The 17,395-nt window shown below is 38.6% G+C and overlaps 1 protein-coding gene and 1 pseudogene across 1 annotated transcript; one reads left to right on the top strand and one right to left on the bottom strand.

Annotated features, from left to right (window-relative positions):
• Positions 1-341: 341 nt before the first annotated feature.
• LOC129274836 (uncharacterized) lies at positions 342-4,686 on the bottom strand (annotated as a pseudogene).
• A 2,147-nt stretch (positions 4,687-6,833) lies between these two features.
• Positions 6,834-13,955, top strand: LOC129274837 (sulfotransferase 1C4-like). Its single transcript, XM_064108899.1, has 6 exons — positions 6,834-6,939; positions 9,662-9,838; positions 10,645-10,772; positions 11,387-11,503; positions 13,114-13,240; positions 13,846-13,955. The coding sequence occupies exons 2-6, from the start codon at positions 9,673-9,675 to the stop codon at positions 13,953-13,955; spliced, it is 648 nt and encodes a 215-aa protein (XP_063964969.1). The 5' UTR covers positions 6,834-6,939; positions 9,662-9,672.
• Positions 13,956-17,395: the final 3,440 nt, after the last annotated feature.

The following is a 17,395-nucleotide window of genomic DNA, read 5'->3' as shown; positions in this document are numbered from 1 at the left end:
TGGCCTTTACTCCAAAATAAAGGCTTGCAATCTTTCAAAATGCTTATATTAGTATTCTTTCAATTGATTTTAACCTCAAATAAAATGATATGTTCCATTCACATTTTAGAAAATGAGCAAAATGCGATTTGTTCCAAAATCGGATCGCAAAAAGTCGTATAACATGTATAAGGTGTGCGGTGGCCTTAAGGAATAGATAGAGAGAGAGTGTGTGGGTGTGCGCGGGAAGTGTGCCAGTGAGGGGTGTGTGTGTGCGTGTGGGTGCGTGAGGTTGTGTGTGTGTGGGGAGGGGGCGTCATATAAAAATAAATATATGTACAAATCTTCGTACTCTGAGGCACTTAATTGTACTCGTAGTTGGCGCCGTAAAAGCCAACCCTACAACATGTACGAGTACAATAATATGTATCCCTGTGGTTCATCCAGGTCCCTCCGTTTTGACAGGGGCTGCTGTAGCACGGCTCTAGAATAGCTGGACGGATCACTGCATGCGAATAAGAATGGAAAAGAAAAAAAAAGAATATTGCAATGTATCATGTAGTTATTAGGTTTACACACTATATCTATTACTAAGTTATTACTATGACTATGCATTATCTCATTGCTCATTACAACTCCATCTATCTGACTTTACCAAGAATAATGATCGAAATTTTGAAGGACTTGAACATGTCTCTACTCGGAGGTTTTATTTCTTTCGTTTTGCTATATGATATGTGGTAAAAAATGATTTTATACACCGATTCATTAAAAGAAGGTTATGACTGTACTTATTCCGCAGTCGGTTCCAGTGTATCCTGACAGACAGTCACAACGGAAAGACTCGCTGAAGGCATCCTGGAATTCTGTGCATCTTCCACCATTAGCACATGGGCCGGCAGCACACCCTTAATTTGAAAATACAAAAAAGTAACAGAGAAATTAATAAACAAATGAGAAACACACAAACCACACAAACAAGAACACACTAGACATGAGAATGGACAGGTGAAAAACAGAGAATAGAAGCCCTGTTATACCTGAGATAAAAATGAAATCCTGATACTGAAGAAAGAGGGAGAATAGGATAGGAACCTTCAACCTTTCTGACAGTAATTGTATACGGTCTTCCTTATGAGGTGGTTGCCTTTTTTGCTTGCAAGATATGGTTTATCCATTGATGGTTCGCCTTTAAGCTGTTGCTATTCAGAGAGTAAGAAGGTACCAGGTAGATGTTTCATAAAGCCGGTCGTAAGTAATTTCAAGTGGGACTTAAAAAAAGACTGGTGACCCTTTTCACGCGCTAAACCATCGCCAATACACATGTTGGTGTATACCACAAGAAAGGATCATGATCACCAGTCGTTCTTAAAATCGATCTTAACTTACGAACAGCTTTATGAACACCCACCGAGCCCAATCAGGATGTTGCTAGGAATACTAGTGAGTGATGCAAATTTTATACTGATTACAGTTTATACCGTGTAATTTTATATTTAGCATTTTGTAGAATGTGTGCATATATTTTACATGTTCTATAAGCTTCTTTGGACGGAGCGGCGTTGCACTCTATTAAACGACACTGTTCATAATTATTCGTATTGGAAAACCCCCCTACCTACAATGGATGACTATATTTTAGCTTATGTTTTGAGAGCGATAACATTACAAAATTATTTAAAGAGTATTTGGATTTTTTTTTTGTAATGGAAACTATTTTGTATTAATTTGAGAATAAATAAGCGCACGATAATGTTTTGAATTAGCATGTGATTAAAGATTAAAAAAAAATACCTGGGAATGCCAACTCGTCATCGATAAAGGCACACGCTTCTTCAATTGACTGCATGTCGAAAACCACCTGGATACCCATTTGGATGATTTGGTGGTCGATGTAAGGGCTGAGGTTGACGATGAGGTCGATGACATCATTGCCGAACTGGGTACACTGGTCGTCAATGATGAGCGTATTCATCATATTATGTAAGATGGTGTCGGCGAGAGAGGAGATTCTTGAGTTTCTGAAGGGTGCCTGAGGAACCTGCTGAGCTCGAGGATCTGCTGCTGCTTCTGTTATTGCATCTTAGAGGGATTTACGATCTTCAAACCCGCTGAACTCAGCTATAAGTTGCGACACGTCCTCCATGAGGGTCTGGAAGAATGGCGGCTCATCGGGTGTTTGCTCGTCGGCCCGGCGGAGATTGTCGTAAATCTCGTCCCAGAAGTGACAGATCTGTGACCCCTGGCCGATGCCTTCGGCCAGGAAGATCTCGCCAACGCTTTCGAGTACAGCCTGGATGGTCAAACCGGAGTTGAGGAATCCGTCAACGGCGTTGCATACGGATTCCTGGTCGTAGCTGTGGAGATCGAAAACTCGATCGCTGATCTCATGCAGTACTGCCTCAAAATTGAAGTCCCTCACGATGCCCAACCTCATGAGGGACATGCCAGGGGCCATTCTTCGTCTACGTCTGTAGGGGCCTACAAGAGGGGTATACACCGCATGCAGATTTCGACGCTATCGACCCGACCGTTGGTGTTGAGGGCATCAAAGATAAGATCGCATACCCTCTGAAAGATACCTGGTCCCCCGAGGGGCACCACTAGGCTCGGGGCGATGTCTCGGCAGAGGATTCCGTAGACTTCTCGGATGTCCTTTGCGTGATATCCTTGACAGTCAGACCGGGAAGGAGTACGCCAGGTTGGACAAAGGGAGGGCCAAAATCGTAATCTTGGATTTAATCTTGGATTTGGTTCTGCCATTCCTCCATCCAGTCAACCTGATAGTTTCCTGTTGTAGGGTAAGAAAAATGGACGAACAAAACTGAACTATAATGTGAGGAAGATATAACGATATGGAAATGGTAATCGATAATAACTGATAACAATGATGATGATAATAATAATAATGGTAACAATGATGATGATGATAATTTTGATGATAATAATAATAATAATAATAAAGAGACAGGGGGTAGAGATAATTATAAAAAGCGAGAGAGAGATAGAGAAAGAGAGGAGTGAGTGAGAGATAGAGAGAGAGAGAAGGAGGGAGAGAGAGAGCGGACGGGAAAGAAAGATAGAAAAAAGGCGGAGAGTGAGAGGGGCGTAGGGGGTAGGAGGGGATCCCTGGTCGTCCTCGGGAAAATCGGAGACCATACTTCCCAAGGTTTGTCAGGATTTGATATTTTGTCTGAATAACAGAAAGAGGAAGAAGAAAAAGAAGAATATGAAGAAGTAGAAAAAGAAGAAGAAGAAGAAAACGAGAGATATGATCAGCGATTGGTGATCACTGAGGAAATACATAAAACTCTGATTATGATAGTAAAAAAGAATGAATACCACCATGGAATCTAAAAAATGGTGCATACTAAAGAAATGCTCGAAATGTCCGTAATCTTTTTTAAAGCCTACATTATTTTTTGGCCTTTTTTTCATTGTATTTTTTTTGTTTTCTTCTGTGTTTTCATTTGTTTGCTCTTACAAAGTGCAAGAGGAAAAAAAAATGGAGTATGTCCATATCTAGCGCCATTTTAGACTATTATTACGAGTTAACGTAATAGCATAATGCCGCAAATAATCAAAGGTTTCAGGCTTGGATAGCTATACTTATTCATTTATTTATCAAAATATCTTTATACACACAGAAAAAAAATCCTGTTTAAAATTTTCATATAACGTTCTTTACTATATGAACCTTACATAAGTGTCAGTTTAAAAGTGTTTAAAATCTTAAACAACAAAGTTCGATTTTTGATATTCATTTCTCAATAAAGTAAGCATGGTTGTTTAAACGTTTAAACGTTTAAAAAACTACTGTTAAAAAAAAAACACACAAAAAAAACACGATCTAATGTAACAAACACGCGAAGGTATACCAAAGGCCCAAATTGAGAATGTTTTCAAGTTCTAACTTTCGATATCTTTTCACCGTTTAGATGGAATTTTTAAATTTGTTTATTTCCATTCAAACATTTACAATTTGTTTCGTACATTTTAATATAGGGCCTACAAATTAAATCAGGAAAACAAAATAGCTAATTTCTATGTACAAAATTAGCACATAAACAGGTTGGGAATGAGGGAAGCTGCTAAAAAAGTAGAGTTTGTAGGGTGCAGCCTTCTAATAAAATATTATTGTAGATAGCACAGAAAAAAAGACAACTTGAGCATAAAACCAGTTTAATTTTCCTGAAATTAACATGATGAAATATTCTAAATTCACTGAAAGTGACTGACTTTTAATCCTAACCCACCAGGGCCGTTTCAAAAAGCTGATCATAAGTTAAGAGCGACTGGTGATCCTTTCTTGTGGTAAATGATATTGACCGGTAAATGTTCATTGGTGATTATTTAGAACGTAAGAAAGGTCCACCAGTCGTTCTCAAAGTCGCTCTTAACTTACGAACAGCTTCATGAAACACCCACCAGGATCAGATACTGATGAATGGGGCCTGATTTCAGACCCTGCCCCACCCTCGGAAAGGGCACCGGGTCATTTTTAGCCCTGATTTGCACCAGGCACCGTTCCTTTTTCGTAGATACAGAGTAAAGGAGAAAATGAAATAAAAGGAACGGAAAGGGTGAAATATGACATTATTTTTTTGTATTATGTGAAAAATTCGTGACATAAATAAGTTTTGCCAAACAAATTTCAAAATCTTTTTTGAAATTTTGCCCCATACCTAACGCTCTTACAAGGTTCATGCTGTTGTCAATTCAAACATAATAGATAGGCATAAGTGAAACATCAACACTTAACATGTGCATTTATAATCACATCAGAAATGATCTTCACTATGTGAAATTGGCAACTTGTAATTTCTTATTCAAACTGATGGAATTACCCATAACCATTTAAAACATATGAAAAAAATGTATGAATTAAAATCGTAATTAATTATAAAGGAAAAGAAATATATATTTTTTTCAAATAAATTACTCTAAAATGTCCTTCTCTATACAGAGATGGTTTGGAGGTGCACATTTTGAGGGCATCATGCCCCCCTGACTTGATTTTACATGTTAATATTTGAAGTATGAAATATGTAACAAACCCAATATTGTTTTTGAATCATTTTTTGAAAAGATTGGACATTAATATTCAAACCATGTAGTTTTTAATGAAGATAAAATAGTTAATGTAGAAAAAAGATTTTGTGTTTCTCCTCTTCTGTTATATTTGCAGATGCTGTAATTTGAAATGGAAGGCAGGGGCCGCGGAACGGTTTTCAAAGTGGGGGGGGGGGGGCTGAGCCAAAAGTTGGGGGGCGGCTGACCATGCCAAAAATCACAATCATATGGTAATTTTTACGTTTTTGTACACGGTTTTGGACAAAAGTGGAGGGGAGGGCTGAAGCGACAAATATAAAATTATCCCGAGTGCAGGTTTATTTCAACGAGGCTGAAGGCCGAGGTAAAATAGAACTGCAATTTGGAATTCATATAGTCCAGTAATATTGTATTATAGAACGTCCACTATTTATAGTAAATTTTACAAAGCCCACTTAGATATTTGTACGCGAGCAAATGGGAGGCTAATGATTCGTACTGTTGCACAGTACCATCCAAAATGTGCACTACTAGGTATTTGCACTACTAAAACAACAATTGATACTAAAAAAAATTATAATTTTCCCAGATCGGCTGATAGAAGAGTTTAATAAAAAAAAAACATTAGAGCGAGAGGGGGGGGGGGGAACTTATCCTACAAACTAAAGCGTAAGTTCACTGGAAAGTAATAATTTTCACTGGACCACCTTACCTAAATAACGTAAAAGGTACGGGAACTAACAATCACTGATTTCACCATTCTGGCAAAGCAAGAGGGACCTTTGAATTATATAGCCACTACAATGTGTACCATGTACCGTTCAAATATTTACATGCTTACCTGCAAACATTGGTGAATATAATTTACAAGTAACGATGTTGAATACAGGTCTAGCCTTGTAACAGAAGTTTTCTCTTTATAATTGATCGATGCACATGACAAACATTCTATTTTCGGCCAATTCCAATGATAAATGTGCCCTGCCCCCACATTTAGGCCAATCTTCCATTACTGTAGGCATTTTCGCCCATTTACACAGCACATCACACTCTAGACAGCTGGCAGCCGTCTGTTTCGAGGAGTTTTTTAACATTTTTTTATTTTTTAAATTTCTCCTCATACACAGACGGCTCGCTAGCGTGCAGCCACCATTAGGGGACTTACAATGCAAAATCCCCCCGTCGGGGCTCTTCAATTTTTGTCTTTAATGAATCAAACTTTTGAAAATTAACGCGACCGAAATGCAAATTAATATTCCCTCTTGGCATTAATTGCAAAAAAACGGGGAAAATCAAGTTAAAAGGAACAAAAACAGTGACTTACCTCGGCTGTTGCGCAACTTCACTGCCCTGTTTTATCCGAACTTAATACACATAAACATATGGCCATTGAGTCCCCTGTACAGATCGCGCTAGAACTTCGGTCTCTGTATTTGGTGAGTGAAGCCAACGGAGTTCAGCTGAACAACCAACATAACGGAGACCGAAGCTTTTGGTCTAATCACACTCATGAACATACAACAATAACACACTTGTTTGAATAGCTGTATGAGAAATAATTTAAAGAAATAATTTATCTATATTAATATATCTGATATAGTTTGTAAAAAAAAATCAAGATCATTTTATTGACTCATCTCCTACAAAACAAACTCCCGCCAAATCGATAACCCTTCTGTGCCTGTTTTTATAAAACCTCAATCTTACTTTGCGATAGAGAATGACAACTAAATGACCTTGAACAAGACTATGAAGTTTAAATGTCTAGTAAATGATCTGATTATTCGACTGTATGTCTTTAGGTACGTTAGGAGGTATTGTGCATTTGACATCTTCAACATAATACATGTAGGTGCATTATCCACAGGTCAACTAATCTTCATTCTTTTGATCAACGGAAGAATTCAGGTAAATTATTTTAGTTTTCACGTCAATAATATTTACGATACACTATTGCACTGTCCTATTCTTCCCTCTTCGTACGTTGATTTTCCTCTTCTTTCACATCATCCTATTACGTTACCATGGTTACCGATGAAAACATCTTCTCCATCTTCATCATCTTATGCTTCATTTTTCTTCTTTCTCCTTGTTATCATCAGAGGCCGAGATCTAATTGTTTCAGTAATCGTGTTCAAAAACTAAAAAAGGCGATTTTGTAAATAATTATTTTATATGGTCAGTTCCCCCTTCATACTTTCTGCTTATGCAGCCAACTTTCAAATCTTTCAAAATGGATAGAAATATATTTCTGGCCCCTATTGGCGAAAACTGGGTCCATCCCTATAAGAGTTATGGGACTGAACGTAGTAACGGAACTGATAATAAATTTGAAATATTAATTTTGATTACTTCAGAAACTTCTAATAAAAATCATAGTTACGTGCCTGCATCGTCAGGATAGTGGGATGGTCATCCCTGTTAATAATGTCACCCCTGGGCCCCGTCTTACAAAGAGTTGCGATTGATCCGATCAACCAAAACTATGGAGGCCAGCAGCGTCAACTTCTAAAATGCAAATTTGTTAAAGATATTTTCCAGATATGATGTAAATTCATGCATTTATCGTTCTCTCGAAGATTCGGTGTGATTCTTAAGGTTTACTAAGGAGCTTGTGCAAATTTCTTGTAGAAAAATTCTGGTATGGAAGGATTTCCATTCGGTTGAGATTGATCAAATTAATCGTAACTCTATGTGAGACGGGCCCAGGATTGGGGTATAAGGTTGTGTGGTCTAGTGGTTAATACTCCTGTCTTTCCATCTGAGGGACATTGGTTCGATTCCCAGCCAAGGCTCGTTTTCTTTCTGCAAGTAATATATCCACACTGTACTACAGACAACCCAGGTGAGGTAAATAGGTACCGACAGGAAGTAATTTGTCAAAAAGCTGTCAGTACCGTCATCGGTATAGACTAGCTTAGCCGGAATAATCAGGGTAATAGGAGCGCTATGAGCACCTAAAAAAGGTGGATACATGCGCTATATAAACCCTATCATTATTACTAAAGTTTAATCAAGAAACAGATCGACGCTAAAAATGACTGGGAAAAGAATGACTTGCAGTTTAAATCCTATTCACCGTATTCACAATGCAAATATTGAACAGTGATGGACTTTGAAACCTTCGGTGGAAAAATACATGAAGGAAATATCAAATATAAACTTCCTAGGTTAACAACGAACTACGTAATCATACAATGTTTTATTAAGGATTGATTGGTTTACATTTTCCCATCTAGATTTAGATGCTAGAGTAATCTGATTGATACGCCCATGCAAATGAGGTAACGAAATCTCGTGCATATCCCAGAAGTATACCAAATGATAACTTGAAACTTTTTAGAAAGTAAGAGTTATTTATCTTTAGTGAATTGATGTATCAATTGCGAACTTAACTGCCTAATGAGCTCGAAAAATTAGGCGTGCGAAGGTAAAGAAAATAATATATAAAAATTCAGTTTTATGTGCTAATGAATGATAACAATGGAAACGATAAAGTAAACCTCTAATAAAAATATAAAATATACTTGGTTAGACAAGGACAATACTATGGAGATACCAGCGTATTGAAGTCGGCCTACATATCAAACATCTAGGAACCAATCTTGTCCAGGTATGCTGGTTTTCTTAGTTTGGATTTTGATTAAATAAAGGGAAAACGTAAACAGGAACATATGCCGTGGGAATTAAAACGAGAAAAGGATATGTAGACGTATACTAGGCCTATTATATCAACGTTCTTTACCCCCCCCCTCAAAAAACATTAACGTTTATTAAAACATAAGGTATACATGGTATAGTCAAAATTGAAACAAGAAAGACCTAAATATTCTCGTACATCCAATGCTCATTTATTAAGATGTTGAGAATGAGCGAACTTTGTAAAATACTGCATCTTCTAAATCGCCAAACACTCGTTGTACCCCGTTATCAACGCTTAAGAGTCCACCCAGATGTCACGATAATCTTATTGTGACAACATCCCATTTAGAGAAATGATCCGATGACAAGATTTAGTTCTCAACATGTGTACTCTCTTTCGAGGATGTTCAGGTGCCAAGATGTGGACATGACGAGGTCAACGATCTAGTCATCTTAAGATGTAGACATGAAATGCTCTAAGATCTCGTCATATCATCTCTTCTATCATGATAGGGACATGACTAGATCTGAGATCCTGTCATCTGATGACTTCTCCGGAAGAATATATACATTACGGGATCGAATATGTAGTCATCCTCTTTGTCATGGTGACATGATTGTATCCGATATCCCATCTGGGGCCCGTTTCATAAAGGACTTGCAACTGTAGTAACTTCGCCATTATGGTAACTACCATGGTAACAGGGCTCCGCAGCCAATCAGAATCAAGGTTTCCATGGTAGTTGCCATAACGGCAAAGTTACAAGTCCATTATGAAACGGGACCCTGATCATTTCTTTGGAATGATATCGACCTTTCGTGATCGAAGACCTCGTTTCTGATCATCTCTTCCACATGATATTAGAATTACGAGATCCAAGATCTTGTAATCTGATCTGGGTGCCATCTGATCATCTAAGTCATGTTAGTGGCATTTCTAAGCTCCCACAAACCACGTTAACCATTATTTAATGTACATAAATCACAGGCAGCATCAGTATGAGTTCAGGATTCTCATCTAAAGTTCCCGATTGCGTGGTCCAGACATGCTACGAGTATGAAGGCGTCATCATGCCCAACATAATGCGCAAGGATGTAATAGAACGCGTCAGGAACTTTGAGTGTCGACCTGATGATCTCTTCATAGTAACCTATCCCAAGTCAGGTATGTTGTCAACAAGTTCAGGGTGGTGCCTGCGTGCGCTGCAACCTATAACGTTTCCCCGATCAAGAAAAAAGGGAAAAGAAGGGGAAAGGGAAGGATAAAGTGTGAAATTTATTATTTTCGGAATATGCCAATATATATATATATGTCAATATATAATTCTTTTGGTTTTAAAGAACGTCAACATGGTCAATTTTGGCGCCCAAATGTTAGTGAATCCCACCAGAAAATGCACCCATTCATGCGGAGTGTTGAATGTAGATAACATTACAATGCCCGGCGAGCCAAGAGAAACAAACCTTATTGAATGTGATATTTTATCACCTGACTTCACGATTAATAATCTAAAAGATGGCAGTTCCTGAGCACTTTTGAATATGCTCATTTTCTGGTGGGGTTCACTAACCTTTTAGCACCACTGAAAGGAATGAGGATAGAGAATGATAAGCTGAGCTTTATTCAAAATTAATTTACAAGAGCTATCCTCCCTTTTTCAAAACGGTGAGGCAGAAATATGTCTCTGCTGGGGATCGAACCCGGGCCCCCAGCTAATATACTATATATATTTTAGGTTAACATGTGGGTATTGTTCACGTATAAAAATCAGAATTCAAAATAAATTTGATTATTAATTTGAGATTTCTAGAAAGTATTAACGAGATCGACATAGAAGGAAAATGTATAATGAAATCAACACGATCAAAGGCGAGTGAAACGTGGAATCAAAATTAAATGAAATTGACTTGTTTTTTGATGATTTTATTTTTTAATGAGACCAAAAACTCGCGTACATCTCCGATCATCAGGTACAACTTGGACGGAGCATCTGTGTATGCTAATTAAACATGACGGTGATGCCAGCCAGTTAGGGGGCGTCCATCTTATATTGAAGGTTCCATTTCTTGAGATGTTACAGGACCGTAATAACATTTCCGTAAGTACATGGAGTGTATCAAAACATAAATATGATAATATCAAATGTCTAACTTTCAAATTGCGAATTTATTTTCAGATAAAATTAAAGGGTGCGTCATTAATTTCATGTTATGTAAATCTGATATTCGTGGATATATTTTGCCATTACAATAATCTGTTTTGTCAGAATTGGCATTATTGAATATGCAACCTTTTTTCGTCTTGGCCTATGAACAAAATATTTTTCTTAACGTTTGAATACTAATAATAACAATAACAATAATAATAATAATAATAATAATAATGATAATGATAATAATATTAATGATAATAATAATAATAGCTGGGTTTATAAAACGTTTTTTTGTCTGAGGATACAAAGCGGTGCTATTATTACCCCGGCTTTAGATCGAGCTACCATCATCGGCGCTCAGTGCCTGTAAGGAATGTAAGGAATTAATCCTGCCTGGTACCAATTCACCTCACCTTGGTCGAGTTCGGCACAGTGGATAAATTTCTTGCTGAAGGAAAACACGCCATGGATTTTAATAATAAAGACAATGAGTATGAAGTCATTATTATAAGTATTCTGACGAGTTTTCGTTTTTAACAACGCATTTTATGACATTTCAGACGTCACCAGCATATGTTGATTTGGCCGAGAAGATGCAGTCTCCAAGGATGCTCAAATCTCACTGTCATCCACCTTTCTTACCCCTGGATATCCGAACCGATGATCCGAAAGCAAAGGTAATTCTTGTAGCCCCTCAATCGGCCATGGTCGCTCCGGCAAAACCGACTCCCGATCGATCCATTCTATCACATTATCCCCAAAGACAAGCCATCGCCATCGGTTCTACTGACACGACTCGGTTTATTTCCAGTCCGTCTAATGACAATTCGTCCGATTACCAACTCGTCTACTATCATTTAGTCTACAATCAATTCGTCCGATATACACCAATGCGTTCACTCACTATTTCATCTAATAAGCAGTTGGTCTAATAGCCATTTAGTCCATTTACCATTTGGGCTAATTAGACTAAGTTAATTGTGCAAAATGAATGAAAATGAAATGGATATTAGACCAACTGGTTATGAGACGAAATGGTCAAAGACGAAATGGTGATTAGACGAAGTGATGATTGGACCAAATGTTTGTTAGACGAAATGTTAATTGACGGAATGGCATTAGACTATTAATGAAAGTAGACCATGTGGTGAGTTAACCCAGGGAAATTATAGATTTGACATTTACATATTTCTATAAAACGATCATGTGTATATGGGTCACCGAATTGGCAATTACCATGACTCTATCATGGGCATGGTTAATCCTTGTGTGTTCATACGGCATTTAAACTATCCTCCAAACTCAGTGGCGGCACCAGGGTATTTTGATGTGTGTGTGTGTGTGTGGGGGGGGGGGGTTGAGGGGGTACGGCCACCCATTTCCACATGATTGGGATGCCGTTGGGATTAAATTATATTTCAGGTGGAATTTTCTTTGAAGAAAAAATGGAATATTCATGCCAAATGTATTCTATTATTTTTTTATTATATTTTCAAACATCGTTTCAGAGAAATATGTAAATGTCAAAGTTATGATTTATATTACATTTTCTATCATGATATGTCACCACTGAACAAAAAAGTGTAATATGAAATGTTTGTGTGAAAAAGTAACTAGTACAAATATGAAATGTTTTTGCCAAGTTTTAATATTTTAATTTGTCTAAGATACATGTAGGAATATTTTTTTTGGGGAAAATGACACCTAAATATTTTTCAGCTCCTGATGACAAAGCAATGTGATGAAGGGGTGTGACATACTCATTTGTTTGATATTAAATTCGTCATGATAGCACAGATATTTCATAAGATACAGTAAATGTTATTATGTTTTGCAAATGTCAACTTTTCTTTGAATTTCCTGGGTGTATGCAAACTTCTGGCCTGAACTGTTTCACATTTGACACAATACCGATTACTTCCGAAAGACGCAAAATATTGAAAATCAGATCAGTTGATCCTTTTTTAAAAATCTGTGATGGCATTTATATGCACCAACACATGCCTTTCAAATTATATTCAAGAAAATTAATATTGCGAAGTTTATTTTCGTCTGCCTCTTGCCGCATCCCAAACTGAGCCCCCCCCCCCGAGCCCTCTCAAAATTTTGCCATTGAAAGGTTAGCAATTATCCCTATGAAATAATTCTAAAAGTTTTCCTATAAAATCCAGCCATCATCATAAAAAAACCAAAATATCTCCAAAGGTTTTAGGTTTTGAAGTGTTTCATTAATTTCCTCATAAGAATGAAAAAAAAAGTGAATCCTGTATACTTACCTAAATTTCAGGTTATTTACGTGGCCCGAAACCCAAAGGATACGGCTGTCTCCTACTACCATTTCTGCCATTATTCGTCGGTTCTTCCAAAATATGAATCTTGGGATGTTTTTTTTGAGGAGTTCTTAGCTCATAGGGGTAAGTTTTTTTTAATTTTAACGGGGATGTCGCTCCTGGGCGTTCTAACAGGCGTCTTAACCCGCTGACGTCGACGTAAATTGCCCATTCGCCCACTTCCAACTCGTCCTCTCACCACATGGTCTACTTTCATTTAGTCTAATGCCATTCCGTCCATCTACATTTCGTCTACCATCACTTATTCTAATCACCATTTCGTCAATGTCCATTGCGTCTCATAACCAAATGGAAACATCCATTTCATTTTCATTCATTTTGCACAATTAGCACTTAGTCTAATTAGACCAAACGGTAAATGGACTAAATGGCTATTGGACCAACTGGTTATTAGACGAAATGGTGAGTGGACGCATAGGTAATTAGACCATGTGGATAGTGGACGAACTAATGGTAGACCGAATGATAGTAGACGAGTTGGCATTTGGACGAATTGGCATTAGACGAGTTTGAAGTAAACCTGAAGCCGTAACTACCATGACTACGGAAGCTTAAAAGTGCCACCGAGATGACGAGATAATTCCTCGTCTTCTCGACTTTTTTGGCCCGAGAAGGCGAGAAGGCGTGATCCGGTATATCGTCTTCTCAGCCTTTTTTTGTCCAATAAGGCGAGACGGTGAAATTCCAAATCTCGTCTTCTCGACTTCTCGGATACGAGAAGGCGATAAAGCGAGATTCCAAACCTCGTCTTCCCGACTTCTCGGGTATGAGCAGATGAGAAGGCAAGATTTCAAATCTCGTCTTCTCCACTTATCGGGTATGTGAAGATGAGAAAACGAGATTCCAAATCTCGTCTTCTCGACTTCTCGGGTATGTGAAGGTGAGAAAGCGATTTTCCAAACCTCGTCTTCCCGTCTTCTTGGGTATGTGAAGGTGAGAAAGCGAGATTCCGAATCTTGTCTTCTCGACTTCTTAGGTATGAGAAGGTGAGAAAGCAAAATTTTAAATCTCGTCTTCTCGACTTCTCGGGTATGTGAAGATGAGAAAGCGAGATTCCGAATCTCGTCTTCTCGACTTCTAGGGTATGAGAAGGTGAGAAAGCGAGATCTAAATCTCGTCTTCTCGACTTCTCGGGTATGAGAAGATGAGTAAGCGAGATTCCAAATCTCGTCTTCTCGACTTCTCTGCTAAGATGTCCCATAAAATATGGGAGAATCAGGGCCGGAGAATCACTCACTGGGAGGAATGTCAGAAGATTTTTGAGGGAAATGATATTGGAGGAAGATATATAGGGGGACAGAGAGGGGTCTGAGGGGGGATGTGCCCTCCTGGAGAAGCTGAAGAAAAATCGAATGTTCAAACTCAATTCGTGCGATTTGGTGTATACTTTTTGCCAGGATATCATTTAAATTCTGTGACTTTTTCCAGCATAACATAATGATCAGCCTTGGATTTCTAGGAGGAAAAGACTGTAAAGACAAAAAGCGGAGCGTAAATTGGCGCGGGGTCAACCCCGGAAGCTCAGGGGTTTTAGCAGGCCAGGGGCGGTGGAGCGTCATTCAAAGTGTGGGGGGGGGGGGGGGGAGCACCAACAATAAAGGGCACTTTCCGGGAAAAGGGGGCACCTACAAAGGGAAACCAAAGCGAAAATATACAATTTTTTCGGCATTGGTATATACCCCTACATTGAAGTACATTATCAGGGATTACATTACCGCCTAAACATGGCTAGAGGCTTGTCAGACATAGCAGCAAGTAGTGTATGCAAACTGGATTCCTCCATTATTCAATGGAATGCCTCGTTACTAGGTCCCCAGGAAAGAAACATTCATGAATTTGAATAACTTTGTAAACAGGTCTATTGATCCCGACTAAGTCCCGACTAAGCACGCTTTGGCAATGAATATGAAAACGGTGTAAGTAACTTATAAATTTCAAGTGGAGGTTTAGCGGGAGAATGAGACCTGCCTATATGGGACTTAGTTTGATGAGTCCGTGGTTGGGTAACTATGTTTGCGTTGTACAAACGTAGCAAATATCACAGCAAGAAAATATCACGGATTGTTTTAAACACGTTTCTGAATACAAATCCCATTCTTTATGTGTTGATAAGGAATGAAAGCTATTTAAATATATACCGTATGACCCAGCACAATTCTCAAACTTTAACCTGACCTGACTTTCAATTTGTGACATTCTAAAAACAAAAAACAAAACAGAACGCTATCTGAGGAATCTCCACAAACCCTTCATAAACGAACTTTATGATAAAGTATGTATATCAAATTAAATAAAAAAAAAAAACTTAAGCAGTAATTTCACCTGGTAATTGTCGGTAGAGGGGGGCGGGTTGTCCTCGGGGGTGGTTTTCCATGGAGGGGCGGGGATTTTCCTGGGGGGGGGGGGGGGCTAATCTTCCAGGGGGTCATTGTCCTGTGGGTATTTTTCCGAGGGGGGGGGAGGTAATTGTCATCGGGGGTGGTTGTCCATTGGGGGTAATTTTCCGTGGGGTAATTGTCCTCAGGGGTGGGTGTCCATTGTGGGGGGGGGGGGGGTAATTTTCCGGGGCCAATATCTTCCAGGGGGTAATTGTTCTTGTGAGGGGGGGGGGGTAATTTGTCGGGGGTGATTGTCCAGGGGGTAATTGTCCTCGAATCCTTTTTTATGTATAGGAATATGAACAAAAATATACTGTAACTTTGTAAATGTATTTTGTGTGCACTCTTTTGTGCAAAAAGTCGAGAAGACGAGATTTGGAATCTCGCCTTCTCACCTTCTCATACCCGAGAATTCGAGAAGACGAGATTTGAAATCTCGCTTTCTCATCTTCTCATACCCTAGAAGTCGAGAAGACGAGATTCGGAATCTCGCTTTCTCATCTTCAAATACCCGAGAAGTCGAGAAGACGAGATTTAGAATCTCGCTTTCTCACCTTCTCATACCCTAGAAGTCGAGAAGACGAGATTCGGAATCTCGCTTTCTCACCTTCACATACCCGAGAAGACGGGAAGACGAGATTTGGAATCTTGCTTTCTCATCTGCTCATACCCGAGAAGTCGAGAAAACGAGGTTTGGAATCTCGCTTTCTCACCTTCACATACCCGAGAAGTCGAGAAGACGAGATTTGGAATCTCGCTTTCTCATCTTCACATACCCGAGAAGTGGAGAAGACGAGATTTGGAATCTCGCCTTCTCATCTACTCATACCCGAGAAGTCGGGAAGACGAGGTTTGGAATCTCGCTTTATCGCCTTCTCGTATCCGAGAAGTCGAGAAGACGAGATTTGGAATTTCACCGTCTCGCCTTATTGGACAAAAAAAGGCTGAGAAGACGAGATACCGGATCACGCCTTCTCGCCTTCTCGGACCAAAAAAGTCGGGAAGACGAGGAATTATCTCGTCATCTCGGTGGCACTTTTAAGCTTCCGTACGTAACTCTATATCGTGCCATTCAAAGCCGCCCGCAACATTCCTGCGGCAAAATAATAATAAAAATAATAATAATAATAGATGCTTATGTAGCGAATAATATTCGACAGAATCTCTATGCGCTTTTATTTTAATACAAAAAAGGTAATTAAGTCTAATACAGGTATACTTAGAATAAGTTACATAAATACTAAATGAAAGATTAACAAAACATTGTAACATACCTATCCTAAACAAAATAATCTAACATGAGAACAAGTACGTTTTTAAAGATTTGAGAAAGGTGGAAGTACATGTGATGGCCCTCAGATTATTAGGCAGTTTAATCCACAGTACATGTGCTGCTGACTGAAAGGCACGATCACCAAACTAACATGTTTTAGAAGTTGGTACAGTTAATAAATTCTGGCTAGAAGAGTGGAGATTTCTTTGTGGGACACATTCAGTAATCAGATTATACAGGTACAACGGGGACTTACTAACTAATGTTTTATGACATATTGCTATTATCTTGAAAACAATTCTCTTCTGTACAGGCAACCAATGCAAGTGCGACAACAAGGGCGTAATGGGATCTTTACCTTTAGCACGCATGATAAGTCTGGCTGCGCTGATTTGCACTATTTGTAGCTTTCTTATATCCTATTCAGGCAGGCCATATAAAAATGAATTGCAAAAGTCAATTCTGGAAGAACCAAAAGCGTGAATCAACATTTCAGTGGTCTTTTTACACAAGTAATTCAGAATTTTTGCAATTCTTCTCAATGAACGCACTGCAGATCGAATCATA

The sequence above is a fragment of the Lytechinus pictus genome, chromosome 13 (genome assembly GCF_037042905.1).
Source record: "Lytechinus pictus isolate F3 Inbred chromosome 13, Lp3.0, whole genome shotgun sequence".
Taxonomy (NCBI): Eukaryota; Metazoa; Echinodermata; class Echinoidea; order Temnopleuroida; family Toxopneustidae; genus Lytechinus; species Lytechinus pictus.
Note: the sequence above shows the minus strand (reverse complement) of the source record. Positions and strands in the feature narration are given on the sequence as shown.